At 41.2% G+C, this 20237-nt stretch overlaps 1 protein-coding gene across 2 annotated transcripts; it reads right to left on the reverse strand.

Annotated features, from left to right (window-relative positions):
- Positions 1 to 571: 571 nt before the first annotated feature.
- Positions 572 to 15457, reverse strand: safb (scaffold attachment factor B). 2 transcript variants are annotated; one of them, XM_017693344.2, is made up of 21 exons: positions 15156 to 15457; positions 13147 to 13234; positions 12985 to 13046; positions 12646 to 12864; positions 11600 to 11653; positions 11410 to 11455; positions 10227 to 10674; positions 9785 to 9828; positions 9497 to 9594; positions 9054 to 9203; positions 8523 to 8620; positions 8373 to 8416; positions 8185 to 8264; positions 7727 to 7872; positions 7109 to 7399; positions 6813 to 6947; positions 6660 to 6705; positions 6323 to 6426; positions 5897 to 5952; positions 5754 to 5808; positions 572 to 5555 (listed from the first exon to the last, which is right to left on the reverse strand). In XM_017693344.2, the coding sequence occupies exons 1-21, from the start codon at positions 15321 to 15323 to the stop codon at positions 5435 to 5437; spliced, it is 2553 nt and encodes an 850-aa protein (XP_017548833.1). In that variant the 5' UTR covers positions 15324 to 15457; the 3' UTR covers positions 572 to 5434. The 2 variants fall into 2 exon arrangements, with proteins under 2 accessions (XP_017548833.1, XP_017548832.1); XM_017693343.2 differs by having other exon boundaries at positions 7109 to 7402.
- Positions 15458 to 20237: the final 4780 nt, after the last annotated feature.

Genomic DNA, 20237 nt, shown 5'->3' on the forward strand with positions numbered 1-20237 from the left:
GAAGCAGTAGACCACATAAACTCACAGAGTGGGGCTGCTGAGTGCTGAAGCATGTACCACGCAAAATGGCCCACACTCTGTTGTATCTCTCTCTACAGAGTTCCAAAATGCCGATGAAAGCAATGTCAGCACGAGAACCGTGTATGTGAAGCTTCAAGAAATGGGTTTCCATGGCTGGGCAGCTGCAAACAAGACTGAGAACCAGAGCCAGGCCTTCTCGTCCAACATCAATGTCTGACCTCACAAATGCTCTTTTGACTGAATGGGCACAAATTCCCAGAGACACAGTGGAAAATTTGAGGAAGACCTTCCCCGAAGAGTGGAGGTTGTTATAGCTAATGTAAAAAAGTAGCTTATGTAATTGGGGGGGGGGGCACACGGTGTCCACCTAAGCGTTTGTAGGTTCATGGATCATCATCCTGTATATGCTAAACTCAAGCAAAGCTTATGGTTTATCCTCACAATAAGTGGTCATTGTTCTGAGCTCCTTGATCCATGTTCCCATATTACATCAGCATTGTTATTTACAAAAGTGAAGATAAACGATAAAAGAAAACACAAAGACTTGCACTTTAATTTCAAACCAGAAAAACATTTATTTGAGCCATGAATATCATGCATATGTGCCACATATAGATAGGTCTACAGCCCATGTTTCCTCGCAGTAAACCTCTAAAGAAGTTGACTAGGACTAAGAGATTGACTGCCAGTGAAGGATGGTTTCCCAAGAGCTGGTTGGCTGGCAATGGAGTTCATTTACCATCCGGATGTGCTCCAAACGCTGCTTTCCATCTGTTTCCACATTGTTCCAGATGTGAATATGTGCCAAAGTAAACAAGTGGACGTCAACTGCTTTGTTGTTGTTATTCAATGTATGCATATGTTACAGTAATTCTCTGGAGGAAATGATATAAGCCCAGGCTGTATTGTAGTGTTTTAAAACAATAAGTAATAAAAATAGGACAGAACTTTGTACAATTAATAATAATTAAAGCACCTTTCATACACAAATGCAGATTGAAGTGCAATTTGTTTTGACGGATGCATAGAAAAGCACAGGCAAAAGTCAGATGAAGACCCTTGAACCTCACTGTCATAACAACATACAACTAGCATGATTTAAAACATAATTTGGCATAAGAACGTAAACTCAATCTTGGCTCCGCCTAGTTTGCTCTGATTGGCCAATGGCGAACAGCCTGATCAGTGAATATGACATCGCGAACATGGTCCACCCTCTACACTTCAGCAGAGGTTACTTTAGGGCATGTTGGGTGGGCTGTAAAGTCCAACGACCCTTCTGGAGTAACATCCACTGTGTCATCTGTTCCCAGGCTGCTGCGTTTAATTAAAGAGTCAACATGAAGGCCTTCAAAGCTGCTTAAGAGCTTTTCGCTTTTAAATAATTTGGTGAGAAATCAGATTCCTCCATGTTCCATGAGACATGTTTGATGACCAAAGCTTTATTTTGTGATGGGCTGGAGGTCAGGGAACCAGCCTCGTGACCAGAAGGTCGCCAGTTCGATCCCCAGAGCCGACAGCACATTAACTTAAAAGTAACTTAAGTAAAGTTTGTAACTTAAAGTACGGCAAACTGAATAGTAGCACTTCAAAGTACACTCTTAAAAAGATGGTTCTTTAGTTAAGACAGTGGTTCTGTATTGAACCGTGAACATTCAAAGAACCATTTTCTTGCTAAAAGCGTTCTTTGCATCATGAAATGGTTCTTTAGATTGATGGTGTGTGTGTGTCGTTCTAAAAAATGTTTATTTAAAATTTTTTTTTAGAAAGGGTTTTTTTCAATTGTTACAACCTTGGCATCATACCAAAAGAAGAACCTTTTTTTGGTGCTACATAGAACCATACACAACACATTCTACATCAATGTGAAGTACAATTCAAAAAAACATCTCAGCATGCAAGTGCTTCTTTAGTGGAACGATTTTCTTTACCAAAAACCCTTGAAGAACCATCGTTTTTAAGAGTGTAGTTTATTGCTAAAGCTCTGTTATTATTATTTGGCCATTATTTCCAGGTTTGAAAAGGGAAATGCATCAGGTGGCAATGACTTCCGAGCAAGTTCTGGGGGTAATTTTGATGTTGAATGGGAAAAATAACACAAGATAATGGAGATTCGTTCATACTGACAATAAACACACAGTTTGGATCGGTGAGAAAATCCAGGGCCAATTTCTCAGAGGCCAAATTTTAAAAAGTCTCAAGTGGGACTTGTGGCCGAATTCCTAAATTATTCAAACTGTCTGCGTTAGAAAGTGGTTAAGATGCGAACAGTCATTCACAGCGGTATGATGTGTGATGTCAAAAGTTCTGTTCTACAGAAACTTTTAGAATTAGGATTGTTCATTCACTGCAAAGAGGGACGTGCAAAACCAGGTAAAGCTAAATAACTTTCATATTGCTCACCTTTTCACTCATTTGTGATGATTGTGACCCCTGGTTCCCATCACCAACACTGTAAAGAAATCTTGAGTTGCTAAGTTTATCTGCAAGTGAGTTATTTCACATCAGACCGCTCTGACTTGGTTCACATCTCAAGAACCGAATTATTTAAAGCTTTGAATTGTGAAAAAACAGCGAGATGAGAACTGAGGATACTTTTTGTCCTCTGAGGTTACCTAATAATTCCTCATGGTCTAAGGTCAGTATGATGTAAGCATGATGTTAGCGCAATGGTAACTGGTGGCCATTACTTTCTATTTCTAGTAATTAAATTAAGTAAGAAGTTCCAGCATAAAAGCCAAGCAAATTTCAGATAAACATGTCATGAGTGGTCACCTACTATCTATATCTATCTATCTATCCCTATCTATCTATCTATCTATCTATCTATCTATCTATCTATCTATCTATCTATCTATCTATCTATCTATCTATCTATCTATCTATCTATCTAAATAAATAAAAGATGGGTTATGTTGTAAAGGGAACGGTTCTGTTTTAGAATTACATAGTTCTAGAGTTCTATGCACAACCACTTCATGTTTAAATGGTTCTTTGCATGGTGTTGTTCTTCAGATTGATAAGAATGCATTATATATTTTTGAAAATGGTCATACATAGCAAGAAAAGGGTCCCTGACATTGTAACAGTAGAACTCTTTTTGGAGCTATATAGAACCAGGACTATTTGAGCATGAAACTCATGGTTCTCAGCAGAACCATTCCCTAGAATGAAGAATAGTCCTTTTTTTTTTTTTTTTAAATGAGTATTGCAGGGCAAGGGAGAAACTGCACATCACTGAACTGCAACCATAACCAAATGCCCTTTTGTCTATTTCTCCTTATCTTCTGAGCACTTACTCAACTGCCCTGAACTTTCCAAAGGAGAACAGTGGCTCCTCAAGAGAGCCATTTTTATTCTTATCACAATCTCCTGTCAGATTGCTGCACGGGTGACCCAAGTGACAAACTGTTCAGATTGCATTTAAACGGCAGTTGTTCAGCAGAGGAAAGGCAACCCAAAGTATCGTCACTGTCAATTCTGCTTCAGCATTAATAAAGTACTGCTTTAGGAAAATGTAAAAAATGCACGGTTTGAAATGAGCCAAGATCTTTTGTGTAATATTTTTGCTGGAGAGCTGTTTGGTCCTGGCTCAACACGGGTCAAATTCTTTCAACAGTTTCCTGCAAGCTTGCAGACTGAATCTGGGCCTAAATTTCCAGGGTTTACACAACTCTTATCGTACACTGTAACCAGCCCTAGAGAAAACGAGTCTTTGTACAGCAACTCAAAGAAAGAAGGTATGATATCATCTCTACAGGGACAGAATCCCTTGCACAGGCCTAATGATTAGCACATTTAGCTTCTTCAGTAGTGATATAGTAATGCAACTTGTAATATTGCCTGCATGATTAACATTATTTGTGACAGACCTCTGTCGACCTTGTAAATCTGAGAAAATGTGGTTATGGCATCTTCACTTGAACCAAAAATGGCTGGTCAGCAGAGGCAACAGCTAACGTTTTGTCCCGCTCCACACTGCCCCCTATGGTACAGGAAAAAAATTACAGGATAACCAGAAAAAAATTACTTGCTTATAAAATGCTACTGCATAACCAAGATCCTGATGTTTGAGTTCCATTTAATGTTACTAAAAATTCTATCTTGCTGCAAAAGTGGCAGATATTATACTGTCCGGAGCCCCGCTGGTGACATCCTGTATGAATAAAAATAATGCATGGCCACAACTTAGTAAGGCGTGGGAACAAGATCCTAAACCATGGCCAGGATTTCAATCATGCCGTATTAACTCCCTCACCTCACCAAGTCGTGGCAATGCATAAGGATCTTTTATTTATGCAGGATGCCACCAAGTCAGCCCTGTAATACTGTGATCATGGTTTGAATAAATCACAAGTACGGCAGTGCATCTTGCTGTGGAGGTCATGCAAGGTCTTTTCTATTTGCGTCAGCCCAGAAGACACTGAATAAAACCATTTCAGCACAAGGTCAGGCAGTAAGCACTCTAGAACCAAGAACCTAACCAAGACAAGCCAACCATACAAGCTCACACCACCATTTCCACTTTAGCGCTTAAACTCAAATAGAAAAACAGCATTTTAATGTATGGATTTAAACATGTATCCAATGTATATGTACATAATGTAGGCCTCTGGCGTTATACTCATGCAGTACAATGCACAGAAACAGGATGGATGCTTGCTTTCCCATCAGCAAAGACATCCACTTATTTAAAAGTTAAAACCGATTAAGACTTTCTCTTAAGAAACAACTTTATTCAGAGCGTTTGTCCACTTAACCAAACATGTACTGAAAAAGAAAAATGGACAGCATGCACACCGGTGACTAAGACTTCATCCGAAACAGTGACAATGAAAAAGTGTCCGTATGTTACAGCAGGGACTGGAGTTGCTCTCCTAAACAGTACAGAAGAGACATGAAACTTGTCTACAGCAACGCAACAGCACCATCCACTGGGCAAACATGAATTTCACTACAAGGGTTTGGGGGTCAACTGGAGAGAGAAAACTGCAGTTAGACCAACATGATCAAAACAACGAATTATATCAGCATTATACCTACTGTGATGCAACAAAAACGTCTGCAATTTATCCACTGAAACTTGTCTTACAAACACTGGGTGTGACAGCACGCATTACAGGTTTCAGTTGAGCAAACCATTCCTGAGTATGTACTGAGGAAACTAATCCACTACACAACAATGATCCTAAAATGTTTTGGAATGGATGGAGAAGGGGGACAAAAAAACAAAACAATAAAACCATTAGGTTTTACCCATAGCTGTGGTGGGTAATAGATCTTTTTTGTCTGTTGCATGGCCAAAAAAAAAAAAACCCTTTAAAAAGTCAAACAAATTTACAACGCTTTAGAAGCTATATACAAGCTGTGAGCTCACAAACAGGTACAAAACGGAAGAAAACGAGGATGGGGGTTAGTAGCGCCGGCCAAAGGCTCCACCTCCCTGCATCCCACCACCCTGCATCATCTGGTTCTGTCGGTTTAAGGCTCCAGAGAGGGACTGGGATGTTCCGGTCTGCATGTATCCACCCCGACTGAGGACCAGCAAGAAACAGCATTAGCATTTACATTCTTAACATTAAACAGAATTATTACAGGGATTTTCAACAATGAAATAAAAACAAAATAAAATACACACAAGTTTTAAATTTCCTTGTTAGCCAATTCAGCTTCGTTAAAACATCCCTTTCAAGTTAAATTCAATAGGCTGACAACCATCAAATGTTTCTTACTTTGCCATTCCTCCTCGGGCCATGTGACTCTGGCCTGGAATGCCCCGGTCGGCACCTGAAACGGCCAGGACAGCGCAGGTCAACATTTGCTCATTATGGCCTACCTACAGGAGAGTATATGTAACGTTATGAGCTGGACCTACCTTGCCAGGGCCGGTCACCTTCCATCTTGCGTCCAGGCTCCCATTCCCTGTTATCCCTGCACCAGAAAGAAAGTTGTATCTACAGCACTTTTTTTACATGGTCTGTCAAACAGACAAAGCCAACTCTTCACTGGAAATGGTCAGTTTCAGTACCAGTATTCCACTTTTGGTCACAAATTTAATGCTCAAATGAAATGCAGCATGTAGTGCTGTTACAAAATTAGAATCTATGACTTCAATAAACTACTCAAAGAATCAATATTTCACACTATTTTCAATAACATTCGTGGGGCTAAATACACTATACACTATAGGGGATAGATAGACAGAGATATACAGCCAGATAAATAAGATGAACAATTTCACGTTTTAATTTCTTATATCAAGTATTTACCAAATTTAAGCAAAGTTAGGATGCAAGCTTACCTGCCAGGCACTGGCCTTGTGGGATTCATGGGACGCTTATCATAGCCACTTGCACCCCAGTTATCCCTAGAGTCCCTCCCATGTCTGTCCCGATCCGGGAAATGCTGGAAAATAAGAGACAGATGAAGAAAACGTGTGTGTCCACTAAACAAAGTATCATAGTGAATATTAAACTCATAGTTAGCGCCTTTATTATAAACGTAACTGTTTTTATTAGCCCTATTTCAATCTTGGTATATAAAATAAAAAAAAATAAAAAAACAAACTTGTGAAATCCATCAAGCATTTTGTTGATCTATAACATGCAATAAATTCACAGAATTAAAAATATATCTACCTGGCCTTCTCTGTCTGCAGGCATACCTCCTCTGGCACCATCCCTCCTGAAGAGCCAAAAGCATCAAGATCAACCACAAGTCACTGATGGGTAATAATAACTCCAACTCTGAGAGGATCCACACAAACGAGAGACAAATTTGTCCAACATTACCTGTCCATAATCATGTCATCCTGGTATCGGCTGCGGTCTCTGTGGTCGAAGTCTTGGTAGCGCTCCTGTCGTCCAAAGTCTGAGCGGCCATAACGGTCATCTATGGGCATCCTCTTAACCTGCCAGTCGTCTTTCCTGCAAAAAGCATAAACCAAGATGCGCAACAGTTTACACAAAGTACTGTGTTCAACAGTTCCAAAGACAAAGTGAAAACAAATTAGATATTTATATAGATGTCTATAGATTATATAGATTAACACTAAAACTGACTCTAAACATCGTAAATAATACTCTACCTGGCATCCATGTCGTAGGGCCTCTTGAGAGGGCGACGGTCTTGTTCATATCGAAGCTGCTCCTGCTGTCTGCGCAGCTCTTCACGCTCTCGATGAATTCTCTCCTGCTCACGCCGCCGCTCGTATTCCACTCGCACGCGCTCACGCTCCAAAAACTCTCGCTCCATCCGGTCGGCCTCCAGTCGCTGCTTTTCCACCTCTAGCCAGTTGCGCTTGCGCATCATCCTCTCTCGTTCCTCGCGCTCGCGGAACAGACGAATGCGCTCACGCTCGCTGCGACTGTCGCGATCACTGCTGGGTAACAACGTAATGTGTAGGTTTATACTGCTTACAGGTCCCATTCAAACATCTAGTGTAGTGACCTCTCCATTCTTTATAACAGCCATCTGCTGGCGATTTGGCCCCAAAAATAACAGAGGTGGGATTTGTCACAGGAAAACCAGCATTAAAGCATCTTAAGTTAAAAGCTCTACCTCATGCTCACACCTGAACGATTCCAAAATTCTACTCCACCCATTATAACACATCAGCTAATTACCAAGCTCTAAAAATTGAGCTATGCAGTTCTCTGGCCTTAAACGACAGCTTCAGTGTATATCTGTGAACAAGTAGAGGTACCCAGAATGCCGACGTCTCTCTGCCTCACGGATTTCTCGCTCACGCTGCCTCTGTCTCTCACGCTCACGCTGTTCTTTGATCTGGTCAAACGACAGGATGTCCTTCCTCTCTTTGCTGGAGGACTTGCGGTCACGACTCTTCGTGCTCTACAGATCCAAATAATAAGGGTCACATGACTTGAGCAACACCAAAGTACAACCTTCCCTAATAAAATAATAATATGGAGATGCTCCTAAATGCATTAAATTATGGCAGGAGTGACATCACAGGGCAGCAGACATTCTGGATGAGTGTTGGACATCCCCACCATCGCAGAACATTCCTAGTCCAAGTTTTCTGATCTGCTATAATTCATTCTACAGTTAAATGAGCCAGATATATTAGAGCAGGGACTAAGATGTAGATGTGCCTCTGAAATGCTACCACGCATTAACAGAACTGATAGAGGAGCCACTTACCCGCTCCTTGCTCTTTGTCTTGACACTGATGACTGGCTCCCCTTTCGATTTGTCCATCACAACAGTCCTCTCTCCACGGGCTACAGCACAAAACAGCCCATTTAAACAAACACTTAGATACAAAACTAGACTGGCTCTGCATCATTAAACGTAGATTAACAAGACAGCATAGCTGAATAATTACTCACCTTTGTCATCAGAGCCTTCAGCCTTTTCATCCTTGCCATCAGACCTGCAAAAGATGAGAAACTGATGAGGTTCTGCGCTTTTTATACAGCCAACGTAACACTGACTGTCCTCCATGTCAAGCTTTGAAACTTTATGTCTGAGATGCTTACTTTTCAGTCTTGGACTCGGATGAGTGTCTCCTGTCACTGCTGGACTTTTTGGCATCGTTTTTGTCTGCAGGCTTTTTACCAGCTGGCTCATTCTTGGCCTAAAAGACATCACACCAGTGTCACTTCAGATATACAGATAACACCAACACATTTCTGTCTCGCTACACAACCTTTCCGTGAACTTTGTGTAAATTGCAAACAACAAATTGACAAAAAAAATTGGCTGCCCAGCAGCTTTTTTTTTTTGGCTTTACATAATGCCAATTTCCCCAAAATACACTTAGTTTAAAGATTAAAAGTACTTGAGAAATTTCATCTCTAATTTCACTAATGTAGCAACCAGTATACCTTTGACTTCCCTGACCGTTACCTGTTGCTAATTAAACAGTCATTTTTTTTGCCTAAAGAAAAAAAGCTACAGGTTCTCAAACAAGTTTTCTACTGAAGTTAAACAGAAAAAAGTATAGTTGATATTCAGAAAATATTACAGCCAAGTTCCCTTTCCGTAGCAAACATCCAACTTCCACTTGCCCTTTCTACAGAGATCATTCGCCCATGAAGCTCAGTTCGGTGCAGATGGTTGATGCATTTTGTAGCCTCCTCTGTAGAAGACATTGTAACGAAGCCATAGCATCGAGCTCCTGGGCTACGGGCGTTTGTCACTACCTTAGCACCAACAACCTGTGAATAGACACATAAAATATAAGCACCAACACTCCGAACATACTTCAGAAAAATACAACTCTGGAGATACAACATCAAAAGCATGTGTGCACCTTTTATCAAACAAAACGAAATGCATCAATATGGACATGAACCTACCTGGATTAACATTACAGAGAAAAGCTTGTATCTGTATAAATGCCTTAAGTCAAACAAACAAGATAGATACCATTCGTATACCATGGCGCATCCGTAAGACAGAAGCATATTTGCATGTGTTTAATGAAAGCCTTTCCCCACAGCATACAAACCTTGCCATATTTGCTGAACAGATTCTTCAGATCAGTCGCTCTGGTGGTTGAAGAGAGTCCACTAACCCAAAGGTTTCTTCCACTGGCTGCAGCACTACCTGTTCAAATGAATAATACTTTGTGTATCCTTGTAGATAATAAGGAGTCAAAGTCCCTCATTGATATTATTCAGAACATTCTAGTGTCAAGACTCATATTACAAGCAATGGTTAAGGATCTGTTTACTTTCCCCCCTCCTACGATCTTAATATAACTTTTTTTTTTTAAATAATAAAGGACTAAACTTACCTGCGTCATCCTTTGACTCACTTTTCCCTGATTTCTCATCGCCGCTAGAGGAAAAGAAAAAAGAACAAAAAGAAAGTTTAGAGCGTTTCAAAAACTCAAAACAGGGAGACACTGGAACTTACTAAAAAAAAAAAAATACCCACCTGGGGAGGCTGCAGCCTCAGGCAGTGAACAAACTACATTTAAAGTGTTGATTCTATGACTTGAGAAGCCATCTGAAAACAAATTTCTACACATGCCACTAAGGCATTTTTGATGACAATCGCTTTAAAGTAATTAAAACAAGGGGAAAAGGGAAATGGGAATGAAAAAAGGAAAAGAAAAAATGAGGGACGAAATGCGCAGTCCATTACACATCCCAAGAGCACCCAAACTTGTTAACAAAGGAGCCAATGTAACAGATTGTAACAGCCATTGTTCTAGTAGACAGAAAACAACAAACCTCTTTTTCTGATCATCACCCTCTACAGAGGACTCTTTCACTTCTGAAGAATCTGCAGCGCTCTCTTCAGTCTTCTTGTCTTCCTCAGACCCCTCTGCCTTCGACGCGGTTTCCGAATCGGCTGCGTTTGCGATTTCATGTAAGCCCGTTTCGTTTGCGTTAGCTGCCTGAGCAGATGCGCTCTCGGCATCCGTCGAATTGCCCTGAGCACCTTGATGGTCCTTGCATGTTGGCTCGACATCGCTTTGCTTTGACGTGTCAATGTCTGCTTCACAAGCTGACGACTCTCCTTCCATATTGCTGGCCTCCTCAGCTTTACTGAGGTTGGACACATTGACTTCGTCTTTGTGAGAATCCCAGACTGAAGCTTTCTTCTCTTCACTCGACTCCTCAGTTGGTTCTTCTTTATGCAGCTCTGATATACAAGACCCGGCTACTTTGTCACTTTCTACGAATGTAACAGGAATAGAATGGCACAGAGTTTAATTACTTCTGAGACATTGCATTGGTTATCGTGGAACTGGACTAGGACGTGACCCACTGCTTCACATAAGACAAGTATTACCCTATAAAGAGACTGGAAAAACCAAAGAAAGCAAGCAACCTGTTATCTGTTTTTGGGCTAAAGTTGAACCTTTGTCAGTTCACCTGATGCCAAGCTGAGACAATGTGAAGAATGCCACAAGACCAGCACACAGATCCATAGTGTCCATCGTTGATTCATTTTGCAATTCAAGCGTCCATGAAACAGAAGAGAGCTTTTGTGCTGTTTTTAAACGTATCTTTTTTTTCTTTGAATCAAGCAAGTCCATTAGTGAATCTCCAAAAAACAAACATGAGTCCTATAAGTGAATGTGATCCGTTTCTTCATCTTCTTTCCTGAAGTCTTCTTTAGGCAACCTAGAAACATCTGCAAGAACTGCCTAGATTTCACTAGAATCTAACAACCACTTATTACTGGCTCTGTGCATAAGCTTTTAGAGCAAAAACGTAAATTCAGATATACTGCTCTGTACTAATGGTACTCCCAGAAGGATTTGAATAGCATGACTTACACACAAGGCCAGTAACATCTCTGGGTTTCCAGTCTCTTTGTAAACTCTAAGAAGTACTTTTAACTACTACTCGAGCTTAAAAATTGGTCCTGCAATCAATAGAGTTCTCAAACTTCTCCATACAGTACCTATTTCCCCTTTTATGTCTTCATGTTCCTCTTCTTGTTCACGATCCTACAAATCAAAGCAAGAAATACTTTGGGATATCGTTCTATACAGCAAAAAAAACAAAAAAAACAACCAGCAGTCAAACCACTTAGATCATGTAACACCAAACATGCATTTGAAGTAAATGCATAAAGTGCCTTCTTTCAATACCTGAGAATCCAGTTTCTGTTTTCTTTCTGAGCTTGAATCTTTAGTTTCCATGTCCTAAAAAAAGTCAACATAAATAGTAATCAGATTAAACGCAATTTCAATTTTAATTAAGGACATTGGCAAAGTCGTAAACAGGGGTTCTTAACCTAGGAGGTCACATCTTGGTTCCAGGGCAGTCACAAGAGTGGTGTAAAGGGTATATACAAATTATATACAATTATCAAACAGAGAAAAATCTGACAAGTGCATACAAGTTCTAAGGAACGCCTCCACATACAGGCAAAGGACAACAAACTAATGTCGATTATGAATTTCTATCAGGTGTGCTCGTTACAGAGAGAATCTTGACTGCTAAAGTAGAAACATTTTGGGGGTGGGGGGCTGGTTGGTTAATCAGCAGACATGTTTGGTTTCCAAGCTATGCTTATTTAGATTACCATTGAAGCTACATCAATAACACTGCTAACAAAAACAAAAAAATCTAAAGTTGCCCAAAATCTTTTCTGTCAATGCAACCCAAAACTTCTCAACCCCCTAAAACTGCTTTCAGGCCTTGTACAGACTTGTTAATGTGATTTAGAACCAAGTATGACTTACTGTGAACTACAAAATCAGACAAAACTTTAGCGAATGGCTGAATGATGCTGGTATCCAGTTTAGACAAGAGATGTTATGCTGACTTCTGACTAAACTTCATGAAGGCAGCCATAAACCAGATTATATCTGCAATTACTGCATCTATTTACCACGTTCAACATCATGGTAAATGTTTGTTTATTTTTATAGTTCACAGGAAGTTGTCATGGGTCCTAAACAACATCAAGATGTCTGCATGACCTTAACGAAGACCTGGATGCAGTTTCATTGAGCTGAGAAAAGGCCGAGACTTCATATTTGTTAACTACGTTAGTTAACATTGCAGCTCCAGCACCAAGCTAACGAGGAAAGTTTGACAACAAACATGTCTTGGTTGATCAACTCCATCTGGATTTAGTGGGAAGCTGTGCAAACTTGAACCAAACCTTTAAACAAGAGATGGTACTGACCTCCTCTACCTCCGATTTTCCTGGTGAGTCGAGAGCTGAAGCATCCCCGATTTCTTCATTTTCATTCCCTGCTTCATTTGACATCAAGTCTAGAAGTTCATTCTCATCGTAGTCGTCACCGTCAGCCGCCACACCGTTATCAATGTCAGCTTCGTCCAGAATGTTCATGTCCATGATATCCATCTCCTGCAGATTCTCCGCATGAGCATCAGGATCATCCTGGAGGAAAACGTAAATTATAATCGTCACATCAACCTGCTGCTATCAAACAGCAAGAAATTGTAACTTTCGTTACTGTTGCTCTGTTGAATTTTATAGAGAATTATCACTACAAACCACCTGGCCATCAACAGAATCCTCTTCGATTGTGCAATCCTCCGATTCATCGTCTTGTCTCTTCCCTACAAAAACAAGCATCACAGTTAAATAGCAGCCTTGCAATGCGTAACACCTTCAGCACAGCGCTACCCACTTTTATTATAGTGTTACATCCACATTTACCTTTAGGTGCTCTTCTAGGTGTTTTTTTAGGAGTTATTTCAAGTTGAACCACTATTTCATCAGGATTGCCTCCTTCCTCCTCAATGGCCTGAAAAGGAAAATTACCACAAATTTTTAAAATGATTGTTTCCATTCAAACATTTTGCAATGTTATGCAAATTCACAAAAGTTTTGCAGAGAAATGTTGAACCAAGTTGTGTTTCGATTCACTACAGTTATGCGTAGAAACTTTAGATGACAGGCCATCATGACTAGAGGCTGCATCGAAACAAGTAAGATGGAGAGATTTAACTGTTTTTGCTTTAAGTAGAATTATGGTTACAGCCATTTGCCATCTTTTTATGATTGTTTGCAGCTCAGAGACGCCAGGTAGGATGAGCAATGGGCCAGCTAATGAGATCTGAAAACCGCACCACCCCAACAACGTCAACCTTACATCTGTGAGCACAAACACTTGACAATTCTGGGAGCGCACTGTGCAGAGCCATTTTTCAAGTGAGCTCTGATTAGGGATTTCAGGATGTGGAAAACTACTTCGGAAAAAAAGCTGTGCACCACCACTGAACCATCTGCAGGGCCAATCGTTTCCTAGTTACACCGTAATATCATTGTTAAGTCGAAAAACCCTTTTCCAACACTTTATAGCTTTATCTATAATTAACCTTTAACTCTTAATTAACTCTTTTTGCGTGTTTTCTCAAATGTCAGGCCTATTCCAGTCAGCTCTTCTTTTCTGTGCATGTTCAAAATGTGCAAAAGAAATGGTGGATGGAAAACCAGCTAGAGGCAATACATTTATTGTTGTGATCAATTACAGTATATCGTGTCACAATAAGCGTTTCTGACTATGCCGTGGATATCGGCAGCTCTTCCAAACTGCGTGTCTGATCCAACAGCATAGACTTGAGTAGTAACTATACTGCTTAACTGGATTTAATGCAGCATCCTATGTAAATGTTCAGTAAAATAACGGAACAGTGTTTGACCACATTTTAAAAAGCAGCACTACTTTATCGTGAAAAAATAAACAAGTTTGGTGAATTTAACGTTACATTAGTTCCATATCGATACACATTACATCAACCCCTATTTAGCGTTAATATATAAGATAAAATGCGTTTATTGTCATTGCACAGTGTAGAAGGAAATTGAGCAGCAATCCAGCGGCACTTCCTACATACAAAACAATTCAAACATAAGGCTAAAATATATAAAGTGCAGATTTAAGGGGAAAAATGTATCAAAAATCTTAAACATAAAGAAAAAGCACTATAAAACTATATATTCTAAAACAGTCAATAGACAGTAGACAGGTGAGGTAGCAGTTGTAGTTGCACATTCCTTGGGCAGCTTATAGCTTATAGCGCTATATAATACTGCACATTAAGAATTATTGCACAGAAAGTACAGATCGCACTCCCGGGAATAAACCATATAATAAAAACCAACCAACCAACATAAACCAACATCAGAGCTTTAGCGGCAATATGAGATTAATCTGTGTATTCTGATCGCGTTCCCACACAGAAGCAAGGTATTTTTTTGGATAACAGTGACTAAAATATCCAGCGGCGCTGAAAGAAAAAACGGTCGGTTAACACAAAACACGCGGGCCTGCTTAACAGCAGCGGCGCAGCCACGCATTAGCCAGACAAGCTAACCAAATGCTAAGCTAACGTACCTCCGCGAAGGATATTTAGCGTTAGTGAGGGGACTGGGTTGGTACTTCGAGGCCAAATGCAACGCGGAACGAGCAAAAAAAATGACCTATAAGTTAAGCGACTCCAAAATTTGAAACGGGCAACGTCGCGTCGAAAAAGCTTCACCGGCTCGAAACAGAGACCGGCTGGCTAAACCGCGCAGAACTGCACATTAGCTTAGCTTAACTAGCCACCAGCTCTCCTGCAAAGCCGCTGAAGTTAAACGCTGTTCCGGCTGCAGACGCACTGGTGCTCAAATAATCGACGTTTTTTAATGTGATATATTCGCCGGCAGCTCGGCGGCTGTACCTTCTTGAGGCGCTCGGACAGCAGGCTCTTGTTGCCGCTGATGTCCAGGTTTCGCTTCTTCAGCTCGGCCTTCAGGTCGATCACTCTGAGCTCGGACAGTTTGCGGACACCAGCGCCTTCCAGCACCTCGGCGGGTACCAAATCTGCTGCCGAAGTGTTTTCAGACATGGTTGCGATTTCGTGAATGGACTTCGCTGTCGTTATTAAATAAGCCTGGCCTCGAAACTCCAGCGTTGGAATAACACCGCTCCGCTCCCGACCGCGACCCTGCAGCGCTCCAGCACCAGACGAAATGGCGTTGCTGCTTGCTAGTGCGCATGCGCGTGTTGTCTCAATACGCCACCAGCTCGGACCCGAATCGGAGATCCACGGTTGCCAAGTCCGCTTATTACAAGCGACTTTGGGCTTATTCTTTACGGAACCCCCGGTGGTGACACCCTGTTCAAATGAGAATAATGCGTGGCCCCGACTTAGTAAGGCGTGGGAATGAGGTGATGAAGTCGTGGGCACGACTTGGTAACGCGTGGGAACGAGATCGTAATGCGTGGCCACTCCTTAGTAAGCCGCGATATTGTTCCCACACCTTCCTAAGTCATACATTAAAATGCTGTTTTTCTATTTGAGTTTAAGCGCTAAAGTGGAAATGGTGGTGTGAGCTTGTATGGTTGGCTTGTCTTGGTTAGGTTCTTGGTTCTAGAGTGCTTACTGCCTGACCTTGTGCTGAAATGGTTTTATTCAGTGTCTTCTGGGCTGACGCAAATAGAAAAGACCTTGCATGACCTCCACAGCAAGATGCACTGCCGTACTTGTGATTTATTCAAACCATGATCACAGTATTACAGGGCTGACTTGGTGGCATCCTGCATAAATAAAAGATCCTTATGCATTGCCACGACTTGGTAAGGTGAGGGAGTTAGTATGGCATGGTCGAAATCCTGGCCATGGACTAGGATCTTGTTCCCACGCCTTACTAAGTCGTGGCCACACATTATTCTTATTTGTACAGGATGTCACCAGAGGGGCTCCATGTATCCTTCTGTAATTCAGCTTGTAAATATTTCTAGCCATGGGTTGCAGTTTTTTGGGCTTGTTTGTAACTCGTAGTTTCTTCTTTGGGCTTGCTCCCTGACCCTGTCCCTCTCTCCACGATACCCGTCTAACAAGGCGAAACTGCTAGTTTGTCCGGTTGCACGGTCTGTCCACAGCGCTGTCCTCCCCAACTCAAAACTATAAAAATCATTGATAAACATGAGAGAAACGCAGCTCTGCTCTGGTCAGTGAGGCTTATTATTCTCCATACATTAAGTGAGATAGTCAAAGGCCCAGTAGGCCGTGTGTAATATATTTTAATTATCTGTTTTTACCTTTATTGATATAACAGTTAATTACATGATCGGTACTTTAGTTACAATTTATTATTATTATTTTTTAAATCAATAAATTATATCGAGGGCGGCACGGTGGGTAGTGCTGTCGCCTCACAGCAAGGAGGGTCTGGGTTCGATTCCCCGGCCGGGTGACCGGGGTCCTCTCTGTGTGGAGTTTGCATGTTCTCCCTGTGTCTGTGTGGGTTTCTCTGGGTTCTCCGGTTTCTTCCCACAGTCCAAAGACGTGCAGTCAGGCCAATTGGACATGCTACATTGCCCCTGGGTGTGAGCGACTGACTGTCTGTCTGTCTGTCTGCCCTGCAATGGACTGGCGAACTGTCCAGGGTGTATCCTGCCTTCCGCAAATAAAACACAGACATTCATGTGGCATTGAGATTTGCGAGACTTTAATAGATCTACAGAGTAGACGCAGATATATATTATAGCGAAAAGAATGGTGGCAAAGGCAAAGGCTCAGGCCTATGATGAGATGTATGAGAGGCTGGACAGTAAAGAAGGAGTAAAGGACTTGTATCGTGTGGCTAAACAGAGAGATACAGCAGGTTAGGCTGATAAAGGATAGAGAGGGAAATGTACTAGTGAGTGAACAGAGAGTGTTGAGTAGATGGAAGGAGCACTTTGAAGAAATAATGAATGAGGAAAACGAGAGAGAGAGGAGGACAATGGGGGGAGAGATAGTGGATCAGGAAGTGCAGAGAATTGGTAAAGTGGAAGTGAGGGCAGCTTTAAAAAGGATGAAGCATGGAAAGGCAGTTGGTCCAGATGACATACCTGTGGAGGTATGGAGATGTTTAGGAGAGAAGGCAGTGGACTTTTTAACCCGGTTGTTTAACAAAATCCTGGAGAGTGAGAGGATGCCTGATGAGTGGAGAAGCAGTGTACTGGTCGCCATTTTTAAGAACAAGGGTGATGCGCAGAGCTGCAGTAACTACAGAGGTATAAAGTTGATGAGCCACACCATGAAGGTATGGGAGAGAGTTGTTGAAGCAAGGCTAAGGCGAGAGGTTCAGATCAGTGAGCAGCAGTTTGGTTTCATGCCCAGAAAGAGAACCACAGATGGAATTTTTGCATTGAGAGTGCTGGTAGAGAAGTACAGAGAAGGACAGAAGGAGCTACATTGTGTCTTTGCGGATCTAGAGAAGGCATATGATAGGGTGCCAAGAGAGGAACTGTGGTACTGTATGAGGAAGTCAGGTGTAGCTGAAAAGTATGTTAGGGTGGTGCAGGACATGTATGAGGATAGTGAGACAGTGGTGAGGTGTGCAGTTGGAGTGACAAATGGTTTCAAGGTGAAGGTAGGGTTACATCAGGGATCAGCTTTGAGCCCCTTCTTGTTTGCAATGGTGATGGACAGGTTGACAGATGAGGTCAGGCAGGAGGCTCCGTGGACCATGATGTTTGCAGATGACATTGTAATCTGTGGTGAGAGTAGAGAGCAGGTGGAAGAGAATCTGGAGAGGTGGAGGTTTGCACTGGAGAGGAGAGGAATGAAGGTCAGTAGAGACAAGACGGAATACGTGTGTGTGAATGAGAGGGAGGCAGGTGGAAAGGTGAAGATGCAAGGAGTAGAGGTCATAAAGGTGGATGACTTCAAATATCGTGGGTCAACCATCCAGAGCAATGGACAGTGTAGAAAAAAGGTGAAGAAGAGGGTGCAGGCAGGATGGAGTGGGTGGAGACGGGTGTCAGGGCTGATGTGTGACAGAAGGATAGCAGCAAGAGTGAAAGTGAAGGTTTACAAGACAGTAGTCCGTCCTGCTATGATGTATGGTTTGGAGACTGTGGCTCTGTCTAAAAGACAGGAGGCTGAGCTGGAGATGGCGGAGATGAAGATGCTGAGATTTTCGTTGGGAGTGACGAGGCTGGACAAGATTAGAAATGAGCAGATCAGAGGGACAGTGAAGGTGGAGCAGTTTGGAGATAAAGCCAGAGAAGCCAGGTTGAGATGGTTTGGACATGTGTTGAGGAGGAATAGTGGATATATTGGGCAAAGAATGTTGGAGATGGAGCTGCCGGGTAGAAGGAGAAGAGGTAGACCTCAGAGAAGGTTTATGGATGTAGTGAAGGTGGACATGGAGATGGTTGGTGTAAAAGTAGAGGAGGCAGTGGATAGGGCAAGATGGAGGCAGATGATCTGCAGTGGCGACCCCTAAAAGGAGTATCTTATTATCTCATAATTATGACTTAGTATCTCATAAGCATGACATAGTATCTCATAAGCATGACCTAGGATCTCATAATTTTGACTTAGTATCTCATAATTATGACTTAGTATTTCATAATTATGACTTCGTATCTCATAAGCATGGCTTAGTATCTCATAAGCATGACTTAGTATCTCATAATTATGACTTAGTATTTCATAATTATGACTTAGTATCTCATAAGAATGGAAATGGAAAGAATGGAAAAATTACTTATTTGCTCATCATTTAGGCTTATCATAACTATCATATGATGAATGCGATTTGTTCTATCGTATTAAGGACTTCTCCTAAATATGAGAAAATGTTGAGAAAACGATCTCATTATGAGACACTAAGTCATAATAAGAGATACTATATTAACTTATCTTATAACTTAGCTTTTATCTAAGTAAGAGACATACAGGGCTGTATATTTACTTTTTCTATATAACAGTGGCTTAAATGAACATGTAGCAGTAGATGAAAGAATACATTCATAAACTGTTATTTCATTAAGAATAAACCGGATTAACTTAGTCATTTAAAAGTAAAGGAAATCTGTTCTCCACTGCGGATAATCGTTCAGTAGATGTTTGTTGTTGTTGTGCATCGCCGGTAGAGTTTGTTTACAAACAGCTGCTGAAGTTTAGGTGTTTTTCTACGAACAGAGCTGCATAAATCTGAGAGTTCCTGACCTTTTGGGAACTCACTGACGAGCGCGTGGCCGACGCTTCCGTGACGAAAAGCCGTTTGAGGTTAAACCGCCTGCTCTCTGCTATTTACAGTCGCCCGTCACCATGGAGACGAGTCTCTATGATGTCATAGCGTCGGGTGGCCCCATTATGCCCATAAATGGATTTCCGGTTTAAAATGCCTCCACATAGAAAATAAACTGAATTCATTACATCTAAAGGCAAAATCTATGAACAATGGTTTATTTTTATATCTGCATTCATGAATTCTTACATTTACTGATTTATGCATTTATATTTTAATCACTTATTTATCTCAGTGCTTCATCCTTCTAAGTAAAATACCCTTAATCTTCACTCGGTTGTTTATCAATACTAATAATAATGATAAGTTTCTAATCATGTGGAAAAACACTGAGTGTGGTTACCTGTTTAGCTACTGATAGTGGAGATTTTGAATCAATGTTGCTGTCACATTTACAGAATGGCCATAGTATTTTACAGTATTCATGCTTTTGTAAAGTTACTTTTGTAAATAGTGTGAATTTGACACATATATTGACATAATGATACTGCGATAAAATTGATACTGCGGCTGAATAAAGGGTTAGTTTAGCACCTGTAGCCTAGCATTAGCTTTGCCATTACTTATCCAAATATAAAAACTCTAACAAAACCACATTACATGTAGAAGTTGTGAAATCCTTTGTATGTTCATAAAAAAAATGATCAACTCCTTTTGAGATCAAATAAGGCGTAAAGGGTTTATAAACTGGTTTTTATTTAGGAAGCTAGTTCAAACCAATGGTGTAGCTT

The sequence above is a fragment of the Pygocentrus nattereri genome, chromosome 15 (assembly GCF_015220715.1).
Source record: "Pygocentrus nattereri isolate fPygNat1 chromosome 15, fPygNat1.pri, whole genome shotgun sequence".
In the NCBI taxonomy this organism is placed as follows: Eukaryota; Metazoa; Chordata; class Actinopteri; order Characiformes; family Serrasalmidae; genus Pygocentrus; species Pygocentrus nattereri.